The sequence below is a fragment of the Aphelocoma coerulescens genome, chromosome 34, assembly GCF_041296385.1.
Source record: "Aphelocoma coerulescens isolate FSJ_1873_10779 chromosome 34, UR_Acoe_1.0, whole genome shotgun sequence".
In the NCBI taxonomy this organism is placed as follows: domain Eukaryota; kingdom Metazoa; phylum Chordata; class Aves; order Passeriformes; family Corvidae; genus Aphelocoma; species Aphelocoma coerulescens.
In genome coordinates, this window is record NC_091045.1 from 57,158 (window position 1) to 82,350 (window position 25,193).

The following is a 25,193-nucleotide window of genomic DNA, read 5'->3' on the forward strand; positions in this document are numbered from 1 at the left end:
GAAAAGGTCGGGAAAAACCCCGGGAAAAGGGTGGGAAAAACCCCAGGAAAAGGGTGGGAAAAACCCCAGGAAAAGGTCGGGAAAAACCCCGGGAAAAGGTCGGGAAAAATCCCGGGAAAAGGTCGGGAAAAACCCCGGGAAAAGGTCGGGAAAAATCCCTGGAAAAGGTCGGGAAAAACCCCGGGAAAAGGTCGGGAAAAACCCCAGGAAAAGGTCGGGAAAAACCCCGGGAAAAGGGTGGGAAAAACCCCAGGAAAAGGGTGGGAAAAACCCCAGGAAAAGGTCGGGAAAAACCCCGGGAAAAGGTCGGGAAAAACCCCAGGAAAAGGGTGGGAAAAACCCCAGGAAAAGGGTGGGAAAAACCCCAGGAAAAGGTCGGGAAAAACCCCGGGAAAAGGTCGGGAAAAATCCCGGGAAAAGGTCGGGAAAAACCCGGGGAAGGTCGGGAAAAACCCCGGGAAAAGGTCGGGAAAAACCCCGGGAAAGGTCGGGAAAAATCCCAGGAAAGGTTCGGAAAAACCCCGGGAAAAGGTTGGGAAAAACTCCAGAAAAGGTTGGGAAAAACCCCGGGAAAGGTCAGGAAAAACCCCGGGAAAAGGTCGGGAAAAACCCTGGGAAAAGGTTGGGAAAAACCCCAGGAAAAGGGTGGGAAAAACCCCGGGAAAAGGTTGGGAAAAACCCCAGGAAAAGGGTGGGAAAAATCCCTGGAAAAGGTTGGGAAAAACCCTGGGAAAAGGTTGGGAAAAATCCCTGGAAAAGGTTGGGAAAAACCCTGGGAAAAGGTTGGGAAAAATCCCAGGAAAAGGTTGGGAAAAACCCCGGGAAAAGGTCGGGAAAAACCCCGGGAAAAGGGTGGGAAAAACCCCAGGAAAAGGGTGGGAAAAACCCCAGGAAAAGGTCGGGAAAAACCCCGGGAAAAGGTCGGGAAAAATCCCTGGAAAAGGTCGGGAAAAACCCCGGGAAAAGGTCGGGAAAATCCCAGGAAAAGGTCGGGAAAAACCCAGGAAAAGGTCGGGAAAAATCCCGGGAAAAGGTTGGGAAAAACCCCGGGAAAAGGGTGGGAAAAATCCCGGGAAAAGGTCGGGAAAAACCCTGGGAAAGGTTGGGGAAAACCCCGGGAAAAGGTCGGGAAAAATCCCGGGAAAAGGTCGGGAAAAATCCTGGGAAAAGGTTGGGAAAAACCCCGGGAAAAGGGTGGGAAAAATCCCGGGAAAAGGTTGGGAAAAACCCTGGGAAAGGTCGGGAAAAATCCCGGGAAAAGGTTGGGAAAATCCCAGGAAAAGATCGGGAAAAACCCCGGGAAAAGGTTGGGAAAAACCCCGGGAAAAGGTCGGGAAAAACCCCAGGAAAAGGGTGGGAAAAATCCCAGGAAAAGGTCGGGAAAAACCCTGGAAAAGGTTGGGAAAAACCCTGGGAAAAGGTTGGGAAAAACCCCGGGAAAAGGTTGGGAAAAACCCCAGGAAAAGGTCGGGAAAAACCCGGGAAAAGGTCGGGAAAAACCCTGGGAAAGGTTGGGACCCCAAATCCCCTTTTCCCGACACCAAACCCCCATTTCCTGACCTTAAATCCCATGGGATCAGCCCCATTTCTCCACCCCAAACCCCCTTTTCCCGACCCCAAATCCCCATTTCTGACCCCAAACCCCCATTCTCGACCCCAAACCCCCTTTTCCTGACCCCAAATCCCCATTCCCACCCCAAACCCCCTTTTCCCCACCCCAAATCCCCATTTCCTGACCCTAAATCCCCTTTTCCCGACCCCAAATTCCCATTTCCCGACCCCAAACCCCCATTCCCCACCCCAAACCCCCTTTTCCCCACCCCAAACCCCCTTTTCCACCCCCGCCGTTCCCGTTTCCCCACCTGGGACACGTCGAGCTCCCCGAAGTGCTCGTAGCAGCCGTCGGAATTCTCGCCGCTGCTCCAGTCCCCGTAGACCAGATCCCGCTTTTCCCAGAACAGGGCGGAGCTGACGTTGAAATCCGTGAAGTGCTCGTGCTCCGAGACGTAAACGTAGAGATCCTGCGGGAACGCGGCCCTAAATCCCTCGGGAACGGCCCCGGAACGGCCCCGAATGGCCTCGTTCTCCTGAGCCCAAATCCCACAGGATCCCCCCCTAAATCCCTCGGGAACGGCCCCGGAACGGCCCCGGAATGGCCCCGAACAGCCTCGTTCTCCTGACCCCAAATCCCACAGGATCCCCCCCAAATCCCTCGGGAACGGCCCCGGAACGGCCCCGGAACGGCCCCGGAATGGCCCCGAATGGCCTCGTCCTCCTGAGCCCAAATCCCACAGGATCCCCCCCAAAGTCCTTGGGAACGGCACCGGAACGGCCCCGGAACGGCACCGGAACGGCCCCAGAACGGCCCCAAATGGCCTCGTCCTCCTGAGCCCAAATCCCCCAGGATCCCCCCCTAAATCCCTCGGGAACGGCCCTGGAACGGCCCCGGAATGGCCCCGAATGGCCTCGTCCCTCTGAGCCCAAATCCCCATTTCTGACCCCAAATCCCTCGGGAACAGCCCCGGAACGGCCCCGAATGGCCCCAGAACGGCCTCATTCTCCTGACCCCAAATCCCACAGGATCCCCCCCAAAATCCTCGGGAATGGCACCGGAACGGCCCCGGAACAGCCCCGAACGGCCTCGTTCTCCTGACCCCAAATCCCACGGGATCCCCCCCTAAATCCCTCGGGAACGGCCCCGGAACGGCCCCGGAACGGCCCCGAATGGCCTCGTCCTCCTGAGCCCAAATCCCCATTTCTGACCCCAAATCCCTCGGGAACAGCCCCGGAATGGCCCCGAATGGCCCCGGAACGGCCTCGTCCTCCTGAGCCCCAAATCCCACGGGATCCTCCCCCTAAATCCCTTGGGAACAGCCCTGGAACGGCCCCGGAACGGCCCCGAACGGCCTCGTCCCTCTGAGCCCAAATCCCCATTTCTGACCCCAAATCCCTCGGGAACAGCCCCGGAATGGCCCCGAATGGCCCCGGAACGGCCTCGTCCTCCTGAGCCCCAAATCCCACGGGATCCTCCCCCTAAATCCCTTGGGAACAGCCCTGGAACGGCCCCGGAACGGCCCCGAACGGCCTCGTCCCTCTGAGCCCAAATCCCCATTTCTGACCCCAAATCCCTCGGGAACAGCCCCGGAACAGCCCCGGAATGGCCCCAAATGGCCTCGTTCTCCTGAGCCCAAATCCCACAGGATCCGCCCCAAATCCCTCGGGAACGGCCCCGGAAGGGCCTCGTCCTCCTGAGCCCAAATCCTCATTTCTGACCCCAAATCCCTCAGGAACGGCCCTGGAACACCCCCGGAACAGCCCCGGAAGGGCCTCGCCCTCCTGACCCCAAATCCCACAGGATTCCCCCCAAAATCCTCGGGAATGGCACCGGAACGGCCCCGGAATGGCCCCAAATGGCCTCGTCCTCCTGACCCCAAATCCCAGAGGATCCGCCCCAAATCCCTTGGGAACGGCCCCAAATGGCCTCGTTCTCCTGAGCCCAAATCCCACAGGATCCCCCCCAAAATCCTCGGGAACGGCACCAGAACGGCCCCAGAACGGCCCCAAATGGCCTCGTCCTCCTGAGCCCAAATCCCACAGGATCCCCCCCAAATCCCTCGGGAATGGCACCGGAACGGCCCCGGAATGGCCCCAAATGGCCTCGTTCTCCTGAGCCCAAATCCCACGGGATCCCCCCCAAAATCCTCGGGAATGGCACCGGAACGGCCCCGGAACGGCCCCGAACGGCCTCGTTCTCCTGACCCCAAATCCCACAGGATCCCCCCCTAAATCCTCGGGAATGGCACCGGAACAGCCCCGGAATGGCCCCAGAACGGCCCCAAATGGCCTCATTCTCCTGACCCCAAATCCCACAGGATCCCCCCCTAAATCCCTCGGGAACGGCCCCGGAACGGCCCCAAATGGCCTCGTCCTCCTGAGCCCAAATCCCACGGGATCCCCCCCAAAATCCTCGGGAATGGCACCGGAACGGCCCCGGAACAGCCCCGGAACAGCCCCGAACAGCCTCGTTCTCCTGACCCCAAATCCCACGGGATCCCCCCCTAAATCCCTTGGGAACGGCACCGGAACGGCCCCGGAACAGCCCCGGAACGGCCCCGAATGGCCTCGTTCTCCTGAGCCCAAATCCCACAGGATCCCCCCCAAAATCCTCGGGAATGGCACCGGAACGGCCCCGGAACGGCCCCAAATGGCCTCGTCCTCCTGACCCCAAATCCCACGGGATCCCCCCCAAAATCCTCGGGAATGGCACCGGAACGGCCCCGGAACGGCCCCAGAACGGCCCCGGAAGGGCCTCGTTCTCCTGAGCCCAAATCCCACAGGATCCCCCCCAAAATCCTTGGGAACGGCCCCGGAACGGCCCCGGAACGGCCCCAGAATGGCCTCATTCTCCTGACCCCAAATCCCCCAGGATCCCCCCCTAAATCCCTCGGGAACGGCCCCGGAACGGCCCCGGAACGGCCCCAAATGGCCTCGTCCTCCCGAGCTCAAATCCCCCGGGATCCCCCAAATCCCTCGGGATCAGCCCCATTCCCACCTGGAATCCCCCAAATCCCAACCCCAAATCCCCTTTTTCCTGATCCCGAATCCCCCGGGATCCCCCAAATCCCCCGGGAACGTCCCCCAGAATCGCCCCCGGATCTGGGATCCGAGCCCGGAATCTCCCCTGGATTTGGGATCCGAGCCCAGAATTGCCCCCGGATTTGGGATCCGAGCCTGGAATCCCCTCTGGATTTGGGATCCGAACCCGGAATTCCCTTCAAATCCGGGATCTGAGGCCGGAATCCCCCAAAAATCTGGAATCCAAGTCCGGAATCCCCCAGGATTTGGGATCTGAGCCCAAAATTGCCCCCAAATCCAGGATCCAAACCCGGAATTCCCCCCAAATCTGGGATCTGAGCCCAGAACCCCCCCCAGATTTGGAATCCAAGCCCAGAATCCACCCTGGATTTGGGATCCGAGCCCAGAATTCCCCCCAAATCTGGCATCCAAGCCTGGAATCCCCCCCAGATTTGGAATCCAAGCCCGGAACCCCCCCAGGATTTGGAATCCGAGCCCGGAACCCCCCCCCAGATTTGGGATCCCAGCCTGGAATCCCCCCTGGATCTGGAATCTGAGCCTGGAATCCACCCTGGATTTGGGATCCGAGCCCAGAATCTCCCCGGATTTGGGATCTGAGTCCGGAACCCCCCCAAATCTGGAATCCGAGCGCAGAACCCCCCCCCAGATTTGGAATCCAAGCCTGGAACCTCCCCGGATTTGGGATCCGAGCCCGGAATTCCCCCCCAGATTTGGGATCCAAGCCTGGAACCCCCCCCCCGGATTTGGGATCCAAGCCTGGAACCCCCCCCCGGATTTGGGATCCAAACTCAGAATCTCCCCAGATTTGGAATCCAAGACCGGAACCCCCCCCAAGATTTGGGATCCCAGCCTGGAATTCCCCCTGGATCTGGAATCTGAGCCTGGAATCCACCCTGGATTTGGAATCCAAGCCCAGAATCTGCCCTGGATTTGGGATCCGAGCCCGGAACCCCCCAAGGATTTGGGATCCAAGCCCAGAATTCCCACTGGCATTCCCGCTTTCCCAGCATTCCCACTTTCCAGCATTCCCACTTTCCGGCATCCCCGCTTTCCCGGCATTCCCGCTTTCCCACCATTCCCACTTTCCTGTTTTCACGCTTTCCCGTTTTCCCACTTTCCCACTTTCCAGCATTCCCGCTTTCCCGCCAGCATTCCCACTTTCCTGGTGCTCCCGCTTTCTCGCTGGCATTCCCACTTTCCACCATTCCCACTTTCCCGGCATTCCCACTTTCCTGGCATTCCCACTTTCCACCATTCCCCCTTTTCCACCATTCCCACTTTCCAGCATTCCCACTTTCCCGGCATTCCCGCTTTTCTGGCATTCCCACTTTCCCGCTGGCGTTCCCACTTTTCCATCATTCCCCTTTCCACCATTCCCCCTTTCCCACCATCCCCCCTTTCCAGCATTCCCCCTTTCCCACCATTCCCAATTTCCACCATTCCCACTTTCCACCATTCCCCCTTTCCCACATTCCCCCTTTCCACCATTCCCACTTTTCCACCATTCCCCCTTTCCCAGCATTCCCACTTTCCAGCATTCCCGCTTTCCCGGCATTCCCCCTTTCCCAGCATTCCCGTTTTTCCCGCCGGCATTCCCACTTTCCACCATTCCCACTTTTCCACCATTCCCACTTTTCCACCATTCCCACTTTCCAGCATTCCCACTTTCCCAGCATTCCCCCTTTCCAGCCTTCCCGTTTTCCCGCTGGCATTCCCGCCGGCATTCCCGCTTTCCAGCATTCCCACTTTCCAACATTCCCGCTTTTCTGGCATTCCCGCTTTCCCGCTGGCATTCCTGCTTTCCAACATTCCCGCTTTCCCGCCATTCCCTCTTTCCAGCATTCCCGCTTTCCCGCCGGCATTCCCGCTTTCCAACATTCCCACTTTTCCAGCATTCCCGCTTTTCCCACCGGCATTCCCGCTTTCCCGGCATTCCTGCCAGTATTCCCGCTTTCCAGCATTCCCACTTTCCACCATTCCCACTTTCCCGTTTTCCCACTTTCCAGCATTCCCCCTTTCCAGCATTCCCACTTTCCAGCATTCCCACTTTCCAACATTCCCGCTTTTCCCACTTTCCAGCATTCCCCCTTTCCAGCATTCCCACTTTCCAGCATTCCTGTTTTTCCTGCCGGCATTCCCACTTTCCAGCATTCCCACTTTCCACCATTCCCCCTTTCCCACATTCCCCCTTTCCCGGCATTCCCGCTTTTCCCGCCGCACCATCAGGGTGTCCTTTGGGAAGAGGTTCCTGCTGGGGCTCCGGGGGCTCCCTCCGGGGCTGTTGGGCTCCTGCGGCGCCGGCCCCCTCCGGAACCAGCTGGAGATGGCCCAGATGATGAAAATCCTGCGGGGAAAAAAAAGCGGGAAAAACCCTCGGGAATTCTGCCGGCGTCGTCTCCCCTCCCCCCCCCCCCCCTTTCCCAAAAAATCTGGGTTTTCCCGGCGGTTTTGGGAGGTTCTGGGATTTTTTTTTCCCCCCGCGGATTTCACTTCGCAGGAATTGTTTTGTCCGGGGAGTTCCTCTCCCCGGGATTCATCTCTTCCCAAAAATCCCCTTTTCCCAGGGATTGCCTCTTCCCAGAAGCGCCTCCTTCCCGAAAAATCCCCGTTCCTACGGAGCCCGCTTCCCAAAAATCCCCTTTTCCCATGGATCCACCTTCCCAGAGATTCTCTCTTCCCAAAAAATCCCTTTTTCCCACAAATCCTGCTCCCAAAAATCCCCTTTTCCCACGGATCCCCCTTCCCAGAGATCTTCTCTTCCCAAAAAATCCCCTTTTCCCCCAAATCCCACTCCCAAAAATCCCCTTTTTTCCCCAAATCCCCCTTCCCAAAAATCCCTTTTTTCCCCAAATCCCCCTTCCCAAAAATCCCTTTTTCCCACAGATCCCGCTCCCAAAAATCCCCTTTTCCCACGGGTCCTCGTTCCCAGAGATTCTCTCTTCCCAAAAAATCCCCTTTTCCCCAAATCTCGCTCCCAGAAATCCCTTTTTCCTCCAAATCGTGCTCCCAAAAATCCCTTTTTCCCATGAATCCCCATTCCCAGAGATTCTCTCTTCCCAAAAATCCCCTTTTCCCTCAAATCCCACTCCCAAAAATCCCCTTTTCCCGGGGATTTTCTCTTCCCAGAAGCTCCTCCTTCCCGAAAAATCCCTGTTCCTATGGAGCCCACTCCCAAAAATCCCCTTTTCCCCCAAATCCCCCTCCCAAAAACCCCTTTTCCCAGGGATCCCTCTTCCCAAAAATTTTCTTTTCCCAAAAATCCCCTTTTTCCCCCTAATCTCCCTTCCCAAAAATCCCCTTTTCCCTCAAATCCCGCTCCCAAAAATCCCCTTTTCTCTCAAATCCCACTCCCAAAAATCCCCTTTTCCCAGGGATTGCCTCTTCCCAGAAACGCCTCCTTCCCAAAAAATTCCCGTTCCTACAGATCCTGCTTCCCAAAAATCCCCTTTTCCCATGGATCCACCTTCCCAGAGATTCTCTCTTCCCAAAAAATCCCTTTTTCCCACAAATCCTGCTCCCAAAAATCCCCTTTTCCCACAGATCCCCCTTCCCAGAGATCTTCTCTTCCCAAAAAATCCCATTTTCCCCCAAATCCCACCCCCAAAAATCCCCTTTTTTCCCCAAATCCCCCTTCCCAAAAAATCCCTTTTTCCCACAGATCCCGCTCCCAAAAATCCCCTTTTCCCACGGGTCCTCGTTCCCAGAGATTCTCTCTTCCCAAAAAATCCCCTTTTCCCCAAATCTCGCTCCCAGAAATCCCTTTTTCCTCCAAATCGTGCTCCCAAAAATCCCTTTTTCCCATGAATCCCCATTCCCAGAGATTCTCTCTTCCCAAAAATCCCCTTTTCCCTCAAATCCCCCTCCCAAAAATCCCCTTTTCCCAGGGATTGCCTCTTCCCAGAAACTCCTCCTTCCTGAAAAATCCCCGTTCCTACGGAGCCCGCTTCCCAAAAAATCCCCTTTTCCCCCAAAACCCGCTCCCAAAAATCCCCTTTTCCCATGCATCCCCCTTCCCAAAAATTTTCTTCTCCCAAAAATCCCCTTTTTCTCCCAAATCCCCCTTCCCAAAAATCCCCTTTTTTCCCCAAATCCCGCTCCCAAAAATCCCCTTTTCCCAGGGATTGCCTCTTCCCAGAAACTCCTCCTTCCCGAAAAATCCCCGTTCCTACGGAGCCCGCTTCCCAAAAAATCCCCTTTTCCCAGGGATCCCCCTTCCCAAAAATCCCCTTTTCCCACAAACCTCGCTCCCAAAAATCCCGTTTTCCCTCAAATCCCGCTCCCAAAAATCCCCTTTTCCCAGGGATTTCCTCTTCCCACAAACTCCTCCTTCCCAAAAAATCCCCTTTTCCCCCAATCCCACTCCCAAAAATCTCTTTTTCCCACGGATCCTCGTTCCCAGAGATTCTCTCTTCCCAAAAAATCCCCTTTTCCCCAAATCCCACTCCCAAAAATCCCCTTTTCCCAGGGATTTGCTCTTCCCACAAACTCCTCCTTCCCAAAAAATCCCCGTTCCTACAGAGCCTGCTTCCCAAAAATCCCCTTTTCCCAGGGATCCCCATTCCCAGAGATTTTCTCTTCCCAAAAAATCCCCTTTTCCCCCAAACCCTGCTCCCAAAAATCCCCTTTTCCCAGGGATCCCTCTTCCCAGAGATCTTCTCTTCCCAAAAAATCCCATTTTCCCCCAAATCCCACTCCCAAAAATCCCCTTTTTTCCCCAAATCCCCCTTCCCAAAAATCCCTTTTTCCCACAGATCCCGCTCCCAAAAATCCCCTTTTCCCACGGATCCTCGTTCCCAGAGATTCTCTCTTCCCAAAAAATCCCCTTTTCCCCAAATCTCGCTCTCAGAAATCCCTTTTTCCTCCAAATCATGCTCCCAAAAATCTCTTTTTCCCATGAATCCCCATTCCCAGAGATTCTCTCTTCCCAAAAATCCCCTTTTCCCTCAAATCCCACTCCCAAAAATCCCCTTTTCCCGGGGATTGCCTCTTCCCAGAAACGCCTCCTTCCCAAAAAATCCCCGTTCCTATGGAGCCCACTCCCAAAAATCCCCTTTTCCCCCAAATCCCCCTCCCAAAAACCCCTTTTCCCAGGGATCCCTCTTCCCAAAAATTTTCTTTTCCCAAAAATCCCCTTTTTCCCCCTAATCCCCCTTCCCAAAAATCCCCTTTTTTCCCCCAAACCCTGCTCCCAAAAATCCCCTTTTCCCAGGGATTGCCTCTTCCCAGAAACTCCTCCTTCCCGAAAAATCCCCGGTCCTACGGAGCCCGCTTCCCAAAAAATCCCCTTTTCCCCCAAACCCCGCTCCCAAAAATCCCCTTTTCCCAGGGATCCCCCTTCCCAAAAATCCCCTTTTCCCTCAAATCCCACTCCCAAAAATCCCCTTTTTTCCCTCAAATCCCACTCCCAAAAATCCCCTTTTCCCAGGGATTTCTTCTTCCCACAAACTCCTCCTTCCCGAAAAATCCCCGTTCTTACGGATCTCTCTTCCCGAAAAATCCCCTTTTTCCCCAAATCCCCCTCCCAAAAATCCCCTTTTCCCCCAATCCCGCTCCCCGCGCAGAATTCCCGATTTTTGGCGCATTCCGGGAGCGCCTCCCGAGGATTCCCCTCCCCCCCAGCCCCACCCCGGGCCCTTCCCGCGACCTTCGGATCCCGGGAATGCCGGGACGGGGCCCTGACCCCGCGGGAACCGGGAAGGGCGGGCGGCGATCCCGATCCCGATCCCGATCCTGATCCTGATCTCAATCCCGATCCCAATCCCGATCCCAATCCCAATCCTGATCCCGATCTCAATCCCGATCCCAATCCTGATCCCAATCCCGATCCTGATCCCAATCCTGATCCCAATCCCAATCCCGATCTCAATCCTGATCCCAATCCCGATCCCAATCCCGATCCTGATCCTGATCCCGATCCCACTCCCAATCCCGATCTCAATCCCGATCCCAATCCCGATCCCAATCCTGATCCCGATCCCGATCCCGATCCTGATCCCAATCCCGATCCTGATCCCGATCCCAATCCCAATCCTGATCCCGATCCCAATCCTGATCCCAATCCCAATCCTGATCCCGATCCTGATCCCAATCCCGATCCCGATCCCGATCCCAATCCCGATCCCGATCCCAATCCCGATCCCAATCCTGATCCCGATCCCGATCCTGATCCTAATCCTGATCCCGATCCTGATCCCAATCCCGATCCTGATCCCGATCCCAATCCCAATCCTGATCCCGATCCCAATCCCAATCCTGATCCCAATCCTGATCCCAATCCTGATCCCGATCCTGATCCCAATCCCGATCCCGATCCCGATCCCAATCCTGATCCTGATCCCGATCCTGATCCCAATCCTGATCCCGATTCTGATCCCAATCCTGATCCCAATCCCAATCCCGATCCCAATCCCGATCCCAATCCCGATCCCAATCCCGATCCCAATCCTGATCCCAATCCCGATCCCACTCCCGATCCCGATCCCAGTGGCAGAGCCAGAGGTAGCCCCGGGTTTGGGGGTCCCGGATAATCCCGGGGTGATCCCGATCCCGATGTGATCCCACTGCCAGCGTGATCCCAATCCCCGTCCCAATCCTGATTCCATCCCGATCCTGATCCTGATCCCAATTCCATCCTGATCCCGATCCCAAGGTGATCCCCCTGCCAGTGTGATCCCGATTCCCATCCCAATCCTGATTCCATCCCTATCCTGATTCCATCCCGATCCCAAGGTGATCCCGCTGCCAGCGCGATGCTGATTCCTGTCCTGATCCTGATTCCATCCCAATCCCGATCCCAGGGTGATCCCGCTGCCAGCCTGATCCTGATTCCATCCTGATCCCAATCCTGATTCCATCCCGATCCTGATTCCATCCCGATCCTGATTCCATCCCAACCCTGATTCCATCCTGATCCCAATCCCAATCCCAAGGTGATCCCGCTGCCAGCGTGATCCTGATCCCCATCCCAACCCCGGGTCCATCCCAATCCCAACCCTGATTCCATCCTGATCCCGATCCTGATCCCCGTCCCGATCCTGATTCCATCCCGATCCCGCTCCTGATTCCGTCCCCATCCCGATTCCATCCTGACACCGATCCTGATTCCATCCCGATCCCGATTCTATCGTGATCCCAATCCTGATTCCATCCCAATCCTGATCCCCGTCCCGACCCTCATCCCGGTCCTGATCCCGACCCTGATTCCACCTTGATCCCGATTCCATCCTGATGCCAATCCCGATTGCATCCCAATCCCATCCTGATCCCAATCCCGATTCCATCCCAATCCTGACCCCCGTCCAGATCCTGATCCTGATCCCATCCCGACCCTGATCCCATTCCAATCCCATCCCGACCCTGATCCCGCCCCCATCCCGATCCCGCTCCCATCCTGCTCCTATCCTGACCCTGATCCCATCCCGACCCTGACCCCCATCCCACTCCTATCCTGACCCTGATCCCAACCCTACTCCTACCCCATTGCCAACTCCATCGTGATCCTGCTCCAATCCCATTCCCATCCCCATCCCGCTCCCATCCTGACCCTGATCCCATTCCCATCCCAATCCCATCCTGATCCCATTCCGACCCTGATCCCATTCTGATCCCAATCCCATCCCGACCCTGATCCCATCCTGATCCTATCCCAATCCCATTCCAATCCCAATCCCATCCTGATCCCATCCCGACCCTGATCCCATCCCGACCCTGATCCCATTCCAATCCCAATCCCATCCCGGCCCTGATCCCATCCTGATCCTATCCCAATCCCATCCTGATCCCAATCCCATCCTGATCCCATCCTGACCCTGATCCCATTCCAATCCCAATCCCATCCCACTCCTGCTCCCATCCTGCTCCCATCCTGATCCCATCCCGACCCTGATCCCGTTCCAATCCCAATCCCATCCTGATCCCATCCCGACCCTGATCCCGTTCCAATCCCAATCCCATCCTGATCCCATCCCAACCCTGCTGCCATTCCAATGCCAATCCCATCCCACTCCTGCTCCCATCCTGATCCCATCCCAACCTTGATCCCATTCCAATCCCAATCCCACCCTGCTCCTGCTCCCATCCTGATCCCCTCCCGACCCTGATCCCATTCCAATCCCATTCCAATCCCAATCCCACCCTGCTCCTGCTCTCACCCTGATCCCATCCTGACCCTGATCCCATTCCAATCCCATTCCAATCCCAATCCCATCCTGCTCCTGCTCCCACCCTGATCCCATCCCGACACTGATCCCACCCCGACCCTGATCCCATCCTGACCCTGATCCCATCGTGACCCTGATCCCATTCCAAACCCAATCCCATCCTGACCCTGATCCCATCCCTCTCCTGCTGCCATTCCCATCCCATTCCCGTTCCCAATCCCATCCCGTTCCCAATCCCATCCCGTTCCTGCTCCCATCCCGCTCCTGCTCCCACCCTGATCCCATCCCAACCCTGATCCCATCCCAACCCTGATCCCATCCCGACTCTGCTGCCATCCCGCTCCCATCCCGACCCTGCTGCCATTCCCATTCCATTCCCATTCCCAATCCCATCCCGCTCCCATTCCAATCCCATTCCCATCCCGCTCCCGCTGCCACCCCGACCCTGCTGCCATTCCCATCCCATCCCATCCCATTCCCATTCTCATTCCCATTCCCATTCCCATTCCCAATCCCATTCCCATCCCATCCCATCCCAATCCCATTCCCAATCCCATTCCCATCCCATCCCATTCCCATCCCAACCCATTCCCATCCCCATCCCATTCCCATCCCATCCCATCCCATCCCATTCCCAATCCCATTCCCATCCCATTCCCATTCCCATCCCATTCCATTCCCATCCCATCCCATTCCCATCCCATCCCATCCCATTCCCATCCCATCCCATTCCCATCCCATTCCCATCCCATCCCATCCCCATCCCATCCCCATCCCATTCCCATCCCACTCCCATTCCCATTCCCATCCCATTCCCATCCCAATCCCATTCCCATCCCATTCCCACTCCCAATCCCATTCCCACTTCCATTCCAATCCCATCCCATTCCCATCCCATCCCCATTCCCATCCCATCCCATCCCACTCCCATCCCATTCCCATCCCATTCCCATCCCATTCCCATTCCCATCCCATCCCATTCCCAATCCCAATCCGATTCCAATCCCAATCCCATTCCCATCCCATTCCCAATCCCATTCCAATCCCATTCCCAATCCCATCCCCACTCCCATTCCCATTCCCATTCCCAATCCCACTCCCATCCCATTCCCATCCCATTCCCATTCCCATTCCCATCCCATCCCATTCCCATCCCATCCCATCCCATTCCCAATCCCATTCCCATCCCATCCCATCCCATTCCCAATCCCATTCCCATCCCATTCCCAATCCCATCCCCATCCCATCCCATTCCCATTCCCATTCCCATTCCCATCCCATTCCATTCCCATCCCATCCCATCCCATCCCATTCCCAATCCCATTCCCATCCCATCCCATCCCATTCCCATCCCATTCCCAATCCCAATCCCATTCCCAATCCCATTCCCAATCCTATTCCAATCCCAATCCCATTCCCATTCCCATCCCATTCCCATTCCCGTCCCACACCCATTCCCATCCCATTCCCATTCCCATTCCCATCCCATTCCATTCCCATCCCATCCCATTCCATCCCATCCCATTCCCATCCCATTCCCATTCCCATCCCATTCCCATCCCATTCCCATCCCATTCCCAATCCCAATCCCATTCCCAATCCCATTCCCAATCCTATTCCAATCCCAATCCCATTCCCATTCCCATCCCATTCCCATTCCCATCCCATTCCCAATCCCATCCCATTCCCATTCCCATCCCATTCCCATCCCATCCCATCCCATCCCCATCCCATTCCCATCCCATTCCCATCCCATTCCCATCCCATTCCCATCCCATTCCCATTCCCATCCCATCCTATTCCCAATCCCATTCCCATCCCAATCCCAATCCCAATCCCATTCCCATCCCATTCCCATCCTATTCCCATTCCCAATCCCATCCCATCCCATCCCATTCCCATCCCATCCCATTCCCAATCCCATTCCCATCCCATCCCATCCCATTCCCAATCCCATTCCCATCCCATTCCCATTCCCATTCCATTCCCATCCCACACCCATTCCCATCCCATCCCATTCCCATCCCATTCCCATTCCCATCCCATTCCCATCCCATTCCCATCCCATTCCCAATCCCAATCCCATTCCCAATCCCATTCCCAATCCTATTCCAATCCCAATCCCATTCCCATTCCCATCCCATTCCCATTCCCATCCCATTCCCAATCCCATCCCATCCCCATCCCATTCCCAATCCCATCCCATTCCCATTCCCATCCCATTCCCATCCCATCCCATCCCATTCCCATCCCATTCCCAATCCCATTCCCATCCCATTCCCATCCCATTCCCATCCCATTCCCATTCCCATCCCATCCTATTCCCAATCCCATTCCCATCCCAATCCCAATCCCAATCCCATTCCCATCCCATTCCCATCCCATCCTATTCCCAATCCCATTCCCATCCCAATCCCAATCCCAATCCCAATCCCATTCCCATCCCATTCCCATCCTATTCCCAATCCCAATCCCATCCCATCCCATTCCCATTCCCATCCCCATCCCATTCCCATTCCCATCCCATTCCCATCCCAATCCCATCCCACTCCCATTCCCATTCCCATTCCCATTCCCAATCCCATTCCCGCCCCGTTCCGGCTGGCTCGGCCTCACCTGAGCAGGACTCCTTTGATCACCTGCCAGGCGTTGGGCCCCGGCCCCGCCCCCGGCTGCGCCCGCGCCGCCTCCGCCTCCGCCTCCGCCTCGCCCCCGCCGCCCGCGCTGCCGTTGCTCGTCACCTGCGGCACCGCCCGTCACCACCGGAACCGGCACCGGCACCGGAACCGGAACCGGCACCGGAACCAGCACCACCCGCCACCACCGGAACCGGGACCGGGACCGGGACCAGAACTGGCACCGCCCGTCACCACCGGAACTGGCACCGGAACCGGAACCGGCACCGGAACCGGAACCAGCACCACCCGCCACCACCGGAACCGGAACCGGGACCGGGACCAGAACTGGCACCGCCCGTCACCACCGGAACCGGCACCGGAACCGGAACCAGAACCGGAACCGGCACCGGAACCAGCACCACCCGCCACCACCGGAACCGGGACCGGGACCGGGACCAGAACTGGCACCGCCCGGCAGCACCGGAACCGGAACCGGAACCAGAACCAGAACTGGAACCACCCGTCACCACCAGAACCGGGACCGGAACCAGAACCGGCACCGCCCAGCAGCACCGGAACCGGAACCGGAACCAGAACCAGAACTGGAACCGCCCGTCACCACCGGAACTGGAACCGGAACCAGAACCGGCACCGCCCGTCACCACCGGAACCGGAACCGGGACCGGGACCAGAACTGGCACCGCCCGTCACCACCGGAACCGGCACCGGAACCGGAACTGGCACCGGAACCGGCACCAGAACCAGCACCAGCACCGGAACCGCCCGGCAGCACCGGAACCGGCACCAGAACCGGAACCAGAACCGGAACCGCCCGGCAGCACCAGAACCGGCACCGGAACCAGCACCACCCGTCATCACCGGAACCAGAACCGGGCCCGGGACCAGAACTGGCACCGCCCGTCACCACCGGAACCGGCACCGGGACTGGGATCGGGACCAGAACTGGCATCGGCACCGCCCAGCAGCACCGGAACCGGAACCGGCACCAGAACCGGCACCGGCACTGCCCGGCAGCACCGGAACTAGAACCGGCACCAGAACCAGCACCAGAACCGGCACCGGAACCGGCACCAGCACCGCCCGGCAGCACCGGAACCAGAACCGGCACTGGAACCAGCACCGGCACTGCCGGAACCGGAACCGGCATCAGAACCGGCATCGGAACCGGCACCGGAACCAGCACCAGAACTAGCACCGGCGCTGCCCGGCAGCACCGGAACAGGCACCAGAACCGGCACCGGAACCAGCACCGGCACCGCCTGGCAGCACCGGAACCGGAACCGGCATCAGAACCGGCACCGGAACCAGCACCAGCACCGCCCAGCAGCACCGGAACTGGTACCGGGACCACCCGTCACCACCAGAACCAGCACCGGAACCAGCACCGGAACCAGCACTGGCACTGCCCAGCAGCACCGGAACAGGCACCGGCACCAGCATCGGGACCAGAACCAGCACCGGGACCACCCGGCAGCACCGGCACCAGCACCGGCATCAGCACTAGCAGCGGCACCAGCACCGGCACCGGCCGGCAGCACGGGAACCGGCACCGGGACCAGAACCGGAACCGGGACCGCCTGGCAGCACCGGCACCGGGACCAGCACTGGGATCCCCCGTCAGCACCGGAACCGGGACCAGAACCGGGACCAGAACCAGCACCAGGACCGCCTGGAACCACCGGAACCAGCACCGGGACCGGCACCAGGACTGGCCGGCAGCCATCAGGACCGGAACCGGGACCAGAACCAGCACCGGGACCGCCCAGCAGCACCGGTACCAGGATCAGAACTGGCACCGGGACCACCCATCAGCACCGGCACCGCCCGGCAGCACCGGTACCAGCTCCTCTGGTCAGCACCGCCGCCGGTACCGGCACTGCCCATCGGCACCGGCACCGGTACCAGCACTGCCCATCGGCACTGGCACCGGTACCGGCCCCTCCCACTCCCTCCCCGCTCCCCGGCCCCATCCCGGTCCCTTTTCGGGGTCCCTGTCCCTGTCCCGGTCCCAATCCCGGTTCCGCTCCCGATCCCTTCCCCCCCCCGTTCCCGGTTCCACTCCCAATCCCGGTGCCGGTCTCTGACCCTGAGCCCGGTCCCGGTTCTGTCCCGCTCCCGGTTCCGTCCCGGTCCACGTCCCCGGCTTTGGTCCCGATCCCAGTCCCGGTTCCGGTCCCGCTCCCTCCCCACCCCCGTCCCCGGTTCCACTCCCAATCCCGGTGCCGGTCTCTGACCCTGAGCCCTGTCCTGGTCCCGGTTCTGTCCCAGTCCCGGTTCCGTCCCGGTCCCGGTTCTGTCCCGGTCCCCATCCCCGGCTTTGGTCCCGGACCCTGTCCCGGTTCCGCTCCCTTCCCCACCCCGTTCCCGCTTCCAATCCCAATTCCAATCCCGGTCTCTGACCCTGATCCAGTCCCAATCCCGGTCCCCCGGTCCCGGTTCTGTCCCAGTCTCGGTTCTGTCCCGGTCCCGGTTCTGTCCCGGTCCCGGTTCTGTCCCGGTCCCCATCCCCGGCTTTGGTCCCGGACCCTGTCCCGGTTCCGCTCCCTTCCCCACCCCGTTCCCGGTTCCAGTCCCAATTCCAATCCCGGTCTCTGACCCTGATCCAGTCACAATCCCGGTCCCCCGGTTCCGGTTCTGTCCCGGTCCCGGTTCTGTCCCGGTCCCCATCCCCGGCTTTGGTCCCGGACCCTGTCTCGCTCCCGATCCCTTCCCCCACTCCCGTCCCCGGTTCCACTCCCAATCCCGGTCTCTGACCCTGATCCCTGTCCCGCTCCCTTTCCCTGCCCCCGCTCCCTTTCCCGTCCCCCGGTCCCGGTTCTGTCCCGGTCCCGGTCCCGCTCCCCATCCCCAGGCTCGGTCCCGGACCTTATCCCAGTCCCGCTCCCGCTCCTCTGTCCCTGTTCCCGTCCCCACCCCGCTCCCTTCCCCCTTCCCCCTTCCCCCGCTCCCTCACCGCCGTTCCCGGTCTCGCTCCCTGCTCCCGGTCCCCGTCCCCCACTCCCTGCCCCGCTCCTCCCTCCCTCCCTGCGGCTTTCCCCGTCCCCATTCCCGCCCCATTCCCTCTCCCGGTGCCCGTTCCCGCCCCGCCGGGCCCCGCTCGCGGCCGTTCCCTCCCGGACCTGCCCCGGGCCCGGTCCCGGCCCCGCCGCCGCCTCCGTGCCCGGCGCCGCCATCTTTGCTGCGCCTCCTCTCGCGCCGCTCTCGCGAGACTTCCGGGGTGGGGGGGCGGGGGGGGCAGCGCCCACGTGACCCCAGCGAGGGGCGGGAAGCAGCGCGGACCACGCCCCTTTTCGTGACGTCACAACGACACCGACCAATAGCAGCGCGGCACGCCCCCGGCGGGAGGGGGGTTCCCCGCTCCGCCCCCTCATCCGCGCTCAGCCAATAGCAGCGCGCCCCGCCCCCCCGCGCGCGCTAGGGGGGTGTTCCCTTCGTGACGTCACTGGCGCGCCCAGCCAATGGCGGAGCGGTGCGCTCCCGGTGGGGGTTTCCCCGACCGCGCCCCCGGCGGTGACGTCACGGCGCTCTCAGCCAATGGCGGCGCGGCCCGCGCGGGGATTTCCAGGTCCGGCGGCGGCGCGGCCTCGGGGGGCGGCGGCGGGAGCGGCACCGGCACCTCCGGGACCGGCACCGGGCCCCGAACCGGGACCGGCACCTCCGGGAGCGGCACCGGGACCGCCACCGGGCCCCGAACCGGGACCGCCACGGGGCCCCGAACCGGGACCGCCACCGGCACCTCTGGGACCGCCACCGGGACCCGCACCGGGAGCGGCACCAGCACCTCCGGGACCGGCACCGGGCCCCGAACCGGGACCGCCACCGGCACCTCCAGGCCCCGCACCGGCACCTCCGGGACCGGCACCGGGATCCGAACCGGAACCGCCACCGGGACCCGCACCGGGAGCGGCACCGGCACCTCCGGGCCCCGCACCGGGAGCGGCACCGGGACCCGCACCGGCACCTCCGGGCCCGGGACCGGCACCGGGCCATGGCGCTGCCGCTCGGTGAGCGCGGCCCCGGGGGGAGCGGAACCGGGGATCCCCCCCGGTGGCACAACCGGGACCCCCGGGGGGCGGGAGGGGGCCGCGATAACGGGGGGATAACGGGGGGTAACGGGGGATAACGGGGGATAACGGGGAATAACGAGGGATAACGGGAGGGCACCAGCGCTTGGGGCGGTCCCGGGGGGTGCCCCGGTCCCGTCCCGGTGCTGGGAACGGCCCGGTTTCCTTCCGGGGGCGGCGGTGCCGGTGCTGATGCCGCGCTCCCGGTGCCGTGTCCCGGCAGGAGCCGCCGTGCAGGACCCCGGGCTGGCGATGGCTCACGGAGCACCGGGGACAGGTAAAGGCCCGGTGTCCCGGTGTCCCGGTCCCGGTGTCTCCTCCCGGTCCCGGTGTCCCGTTCCTGGTGTCCCCTCCCGGTCCCGCTGTCCCCCCCTGGTCCCGGTGTCCCGTTCCCGGTGTCCCCTCCCGGTCCGTTCCCGGTGTCCCCTCCCGGTCCCGGTGTCCCCTCCCGGTCCCGGTGTCCCGTTCCCCGTGCTCCTCTCCCCCATCCCGGCGTCCCCTCCCGGTCCCGCTGTCCCCTCCCCCATCCCGGTGTCCTGTTCCCATTCCCGGTGTTCCGGTCCCGGTGTCCCGGTCCCGGTGTCCCCTCCCGATCCCGCTGTCCCCTCCCCCATCCCGGTGTCCTGTTCCCGTTCCCGCTGTCCCGTTCCCAGTGTCCCGGTCCCGGTGTCTCCTCCCCCATCCCGGTGTTGCCTCCCTCATCCCGGTGCCCCGTTCCCGTTCCCGGTGTCCTGTTCCCGTTCCCGGTGTCCTGTTCCCGTTCCCGGTGTCCTGTTCCCGCTGGCCCCCTCCCTATCCCGGTGTCCCGTTCCCGGTGTCCCTCCCCCGTTCCCGCTCTCCCCCTCCTGGTCTCCGTGTCCCGTTCCCGGTGTCCCTCTCTCATCCCGCTGTCCCCTCCCGTTCCCGGTGTCCCGTTCCCGGTGTCCCGTTCCCGGTGTCCCTCTCTCATCCCGCTGTCCCCTCCCGTTCCCGGTGTCCCGTTCCCGGTGTCCCGTTCCCGGTGTCCCTCTCTCATCCCGCTGTCCCCTCCCGTTCCCGGTGTCCCCTCCCCCATCCCGATGTTGCCTCCCTCATCCCGGTGTCCCGTTCCCGCTGTTCCCCTCCCTATCCCCGTGTCCCGTTCCCGGTGTCCCCTCCCCCACCCCGCTGTCCCGTTCCCGGTGTCCCGTTCCCGTTCCCGGTGTCCCGTTCCCCGTGGCCCCTCCCCCATCCCGGTGTCCCCTCCCCCGTTCCCGCTATCCCGTTCCCGGTGTCCCCTCCCCCGTTCCCGTTGTCCCGTTCCCGGTGTCCCCTCCCCCCCTCCCCCGTTCCCGGTGTCCCCTCCCCCATTCCCGCTGTCCCCTCCCCGTTCCCGTTGTCCCGTTCCCGTTCCCGGTGTCCCCTCCCCCGTTCCCGCTGTCCCGTTCCCGGTGTCCCCTCCCCCATCCCGGTGTCCCGTTCCCGGTGGCCCCTCCCCCCTCACGGCGCCGTTTTTCCCTTTTCCAGATGATTTGGGTGAGTGGAACCCGCGGGATTCGGAACTTTCGCCGTTTCCCGGGAAGTTCTGGGTCCTGGAGCCGCGAGAAGGATTCGGGGAATTCGGGAATCCGGGAGTCCGGGAATCCGGGAGTCCGGGAATCCGGGAGTCCGGGAATTCGGGAGTCCGGGAACTCGGGAGTCCGGGAACTCGGGAATTTGGGAATCCTGGAGTCCGGGAACTCGAGAATTCGGGAACTCGGGAGTCCTGGAATTCGGGAATTTGGGAATCCTGGAGTCCGGGAACTCAGGAATTCGGGAACTCGGGAGTTTGGGAATCTGGGAGTCCTGGAATTCGGGAATTTGGGAATCCTGGAGTCCGGGAACTCGGGAGTTCGGGAACTCGGGAGTCCGGGAACTCGGGAGTCCGGGAATTCGGGAGTTCAGGAATCTGGGAATTTGGGAATCCGGGAGTCCGGGAATTTGGGAATTCGAGAATCCGGGAATTCGGGAATTTGGGAGTCAGGGAATTCGGGAGTTCAGGAATCCAGGAATTTGGGAATCCGGGAATTTGGGAGTCTGGGAATTCGGGAATTCGGGAAACCGGGAATTTGGGAACTCAGGAATCCGGGAATTTGGGAGTCGGGAATCCGGGAGTTCGGGAATTTGGGAATCCGGGAATTCGGGAGTCCAGGAGTTCAGGAATTCGGGAGTCCTGGAATTCGGGAATCCGGGAATTCGGAATTCTGGGAATTTGGGAATCCAGGGCCCCATCCCAAAGCGGATCCAGGCGGGAATTGGGGCGGGGGATGGAGCGGGAGGGACGGGGAGATCTGGGATCGCTCCGGGATTTGGGATCTGGGATGGGAATCCCTCCTGGATTTGGGATTTGGGATTTGGGATGGGAATCCCTCCTGGATTTGGGATTTGGGATGGGAATCCCTCCTGGGTTTGGGATTTGGGGATGGGAATCCTTCCTGGATTTGGGATTTGGGCTGGGAATCCCTCCTGGATTTGGGATTTGGGGATGGGAATCCTTCCTGGATTTGGGATTTGGGCTGGGAATCCCTCCCAGATTTGGGATCTGAGGCCCAGAAATCCCTCCCAGATTTGGGATTTGAGCTGGAAAAGCAGCTCCGGCCCTGGAATTCATTCCCAGATTCGGGGTCTGGGCTGGAATTCATTCCCAGATTTGGGATTTCAGCTGGAATTCATTCCCAGATTCGGGATCTGGGTTTAAAATCCCTCCTGGATTTGGGATCTGAGCTGGAATTCGTTCCCAGATTTGGGATCTGGGCTGGGAATCCCTCCTGGATTTGGGATTTCGGCTGGAATTCATTCCTAGATTTGGGATCTGGGCTGGAATTCATTCCTAGATTCAGGATCTGGGTTTAAAATCTGTCCGGGATTTGGGATGTGAGCTGGAATTCGTTCCCAGATTTGGGATCTGGGCTTAAAATCCCTCCCGGATTTGGGGTCTGGGCTGGGAATCCCTCCTGGATTTGGGATTTCGGCTGGAATCCATCCCAGATTTGGGATTTCGGCTGGATTTCATTCCCAGATTTGGGATTTCAGATGGAATTCCTCCTAGATTCGGGGTTTCGGCTGGAATTGATTCCCAGATTTGGGATCTGGGCTGGGAATCCCTCCTGGATTTGGGATTTCAGCTGGAATTCACCCCCAGATTTGGGATTTCAGCTGGAATTCCCCCCCATATTCGGGATCTGGGTTTAAAATCCCTCCCGGATTTGGGATTTCAGCTGGAATTCACCCCCAGATTCAGGATTTCGGCTGGAATTCACCCCCATATTTGGAATCTGGGTTTAAAATCCGTCCGGGATTTGGGATCTGAGCTGGAATTCACCCCCAGATTTGGAATTTCAGCCGGAATTCCCCCCCCCCCCATATTCAGGATCCGGGCCCGGACCACCCCCAGAACCCCCTCCCAAATCCCCAAATTCCACCGGGAACCCCCTCAGACCCCCCCTCCCTAAATCCCACATCCCACCCCCATCACCCATCCCACCCCTCCCGGAATTCCCTTCCCCAAACCCACCGGGACACACACACCCCCGCCCCCCCACCCCCCGAAATTCCCGCTTTTCCCGGCAGAAATCCTGGAGGAGGTGATGAAGGAGGACGGCTTCCAGCCCGAGCCGCCTCCCAGCGTTCCCAAAGCCCTTCCCAAGCTGATCCCGCGCGGCTCCGACCCCTCGGGCTCGGCGGATTCCCGGGAATCCGGGAACGCCCGCCTGGCCCGGAGCCTGCGGGGGCTCTCCCTGTCGCCCTCGCGCTGGTGCCAAACGCCGGGAGCGGCGGCGCTGGAGAAGCGGGAGAAGGCGGAAAAGTGGGAAAAGGCGGAAAAGTGGGAAAAGCCGCGCCTGGTGATCACGGAGCAGCCGAAGCAGCGCGGGATGAGATTCCGCTACGAGTGCGAGGGGAGATCGGCCGGGAGCATCCTGGGGGAAAACAGCACCGAGGCCGCCAAGACCCTGCCCAGCATCGAGGTGGGAGCCGGGAAAAGGGCGCTGGGAAAGCGGGAATGGCGCGGGGTGCGGATTGGGGGAGATTTGGGATGGATTTCGGGAGGTTTGGGGTGGTTTGGGATGGATTTCGGGAGATTTCGGGCAGTTTTGGGATGGATTTCGGGAGGTTTGGGATGGACTTGGGGAGATTCAGGATGGATTTCGGGAGCTTTGGGATGGATTTAGGGAGATTCAGGATGGGTTTAGGGAGTTTTGGGCAGTTTTGGGGTGGTTTGGGATAAATTGGGGAGTTTTGGGCTGCGCCGGGAGCATCCTGGGGGAAAACAGCACCGAGGCCGCCCAGAGCCTGCCCAGCATCGAGGTGGGAGCCGGGAAAAGGGCGCTGGGAAAGCGGGAATGGCGCGGGGTGCGGATCTGGGGAGTTTGGGGGGGATTTGGGGGGATTTGGGGTGGATTTGGGGAGTTTGGGGGGGGATTTAGGGAGATTTGGGATGTATTTCGGGAGATTTCGGGCAGGTTTGGGATGGATTTCGGGAGGTTTGGGATGGACTTGGGGAGATTCAGGATGGATTTCGGGAGGTTTGGGATGGATTTAGGGAGATTCAGGATGGGTTTAGGGAGTTCCGGGGAGTTTTAGGATGGATTTCGGGCAGTTTTGGGCAGTTTTGGGGTGCTTTGGGATAAATCGGGGAGTTTTGGGCTGCGCCGGGAGCATCCTGGGGGAAAACAGCACCGAGGCCGCCCAGAGCCTGCCCAGCATCGAGGTGGGAGCCGGGAAAAGGGCGCTGGGAAAGCGGGAATGGCGCGGGGTGCGGATCTGGGGAGTTTGGGGGTGGTCTGCGGGGGATTTAGGGGGATTTCGGGGTGATTTGGGATGGATTTGGGATGAGTTTGGGGAGTTTTGGGAACTTTTGGGATGGATTTGGGGAGTTTTGGGATGGATTTAGGGAGATTCAGGATGGATTTGGGGAGTTTTGGGATGGATTTAGGGAGATTCAGGATGGATTTGGGGAGTTTTGGGATGGATTTAGGGAGTTCCGGGGAGTTTTGGGATGGATTTCGGGAGTTTTGGGATTGATTAAGGGAGACTCGGGATGGATTTTGGGAGATTTCGGGCAGTTTCAGGATGGATTTAGGGAGATTTCGGGCAGTTTCGGGGTGGTTTTGGGCAGTTTCGGGGTGGTTTGGGGAGTTTCGGGCTGCGCCGGGAGCATCCTGGGGGAAAACAGCACCGAGGCCGCCCAGAGCCTGCCCAGCATCGAGGTGGGAGCCGGGAAAAGGGCGCTGGGAAAGCGGGAATGGCGCGGGGTGCGGATCTGGGGAGATTTGGGGGTGATTTGGGGGGATTTGGGGTGGATTTGGGGAGTTTGGGGGAGATTTGGGGGGGATTTAGGGAGTTTTGGGATGGACTTGGGGAGATTCAGGATGGGTTTAGGAAGTTTCGGGCAGTTTTGGGATGGACTTAGGGAGTTTGGGGAGTTTCAGGATGGATTTAGGGAGGTTCGGGATGGATTTAGTGAGTTTCAGGCAGCTTCAGGATGGATTTGGGGCGTTTTGGGCAGTTTTGGGGTGGTTTGGGCAGTTTTAGGATGGATTTAGGGAGATTTCGGGCAGTTTTAGGGTGGTTTCAGGCAGTTTCGGGGTGGTTTCGGGCAGTTTCGGGGTGGTTTGGGGAGTTTTGGGCTGCGCCGGGAGCATCCTGGGGGAAAACAGCACCGAGGCCGCCCAGAGCCTGCCCAGCATCGAGGTGGGAGCCGGGAAAAGGGCGCTGGGAAAGCGGGAATGGCGCGGGGT

The 25,193-nt window shown here is 60.0% G+C and overlaps 2 protein-coding genes across 2 annotated transcripts in view; one reads left to right on the forward strand and one right to left on the reverse strand.

Moving 5' to 3' along the window:
* Positions 1-18,567, reverse strand: part of CLPTM1 (CLPTM1 regulator of GABA type A receptor forward trafficking) — a 51,861-nt gene extending 33,294 nt beyond the window's left edge. Inside the window, exons 1-5 of the mRNA XM_068998286.1 lie at positions 18,514-18,567; positions 16,872-17,063; positions 15,372-15,496; positions 6,817-6,940; positions 1,863-2,021 (exon numbers count right to left, since the gene is read on the reverse strand). Coding sequence (XP_068854387.1) covers positions 1,863-2,021; positions 6,817-6,940; positions 15,372-15,496; positions 16,872-17,063; positions 18,514-18,567 — 654 coding nt within the window. The remainder of the gene's footprint in view (positions 1-1,862; positions 2,022-6,816; positions 6,941-15,371; positions 15,497-16,871; positions 17,064-18,513) is intronic.
* A 285-nt stretch (positions 18,568-18,852) lies between these two features.
* RELB (RELB proto-oncogene, NF-kB subunit) overlaps positions 18,853-25,193 on the forward strand; it is a 35,733-nt gene continuing 29,392 nt past the window's right edge. Inside the window, exons 1-4 of the mRNA XM_068998287.1 lie at positions 18,853-18,863; positions 18,926-19,398; positions 19,682-19,735; positions 23,026-23,420. Of these exons, the coding sequence (XP_068854388.1) occupies positions 18,853-18,863; positions 18,926-19,398; positions 19,682-19,735; positions 23,026-23,420 (933 nt within the window). The remainder of the gene's footprint in view (positions 18,864-18,925; positions 19,399-19,681; positions 19,736-23,025; positions 23,421-25,193) is intronic.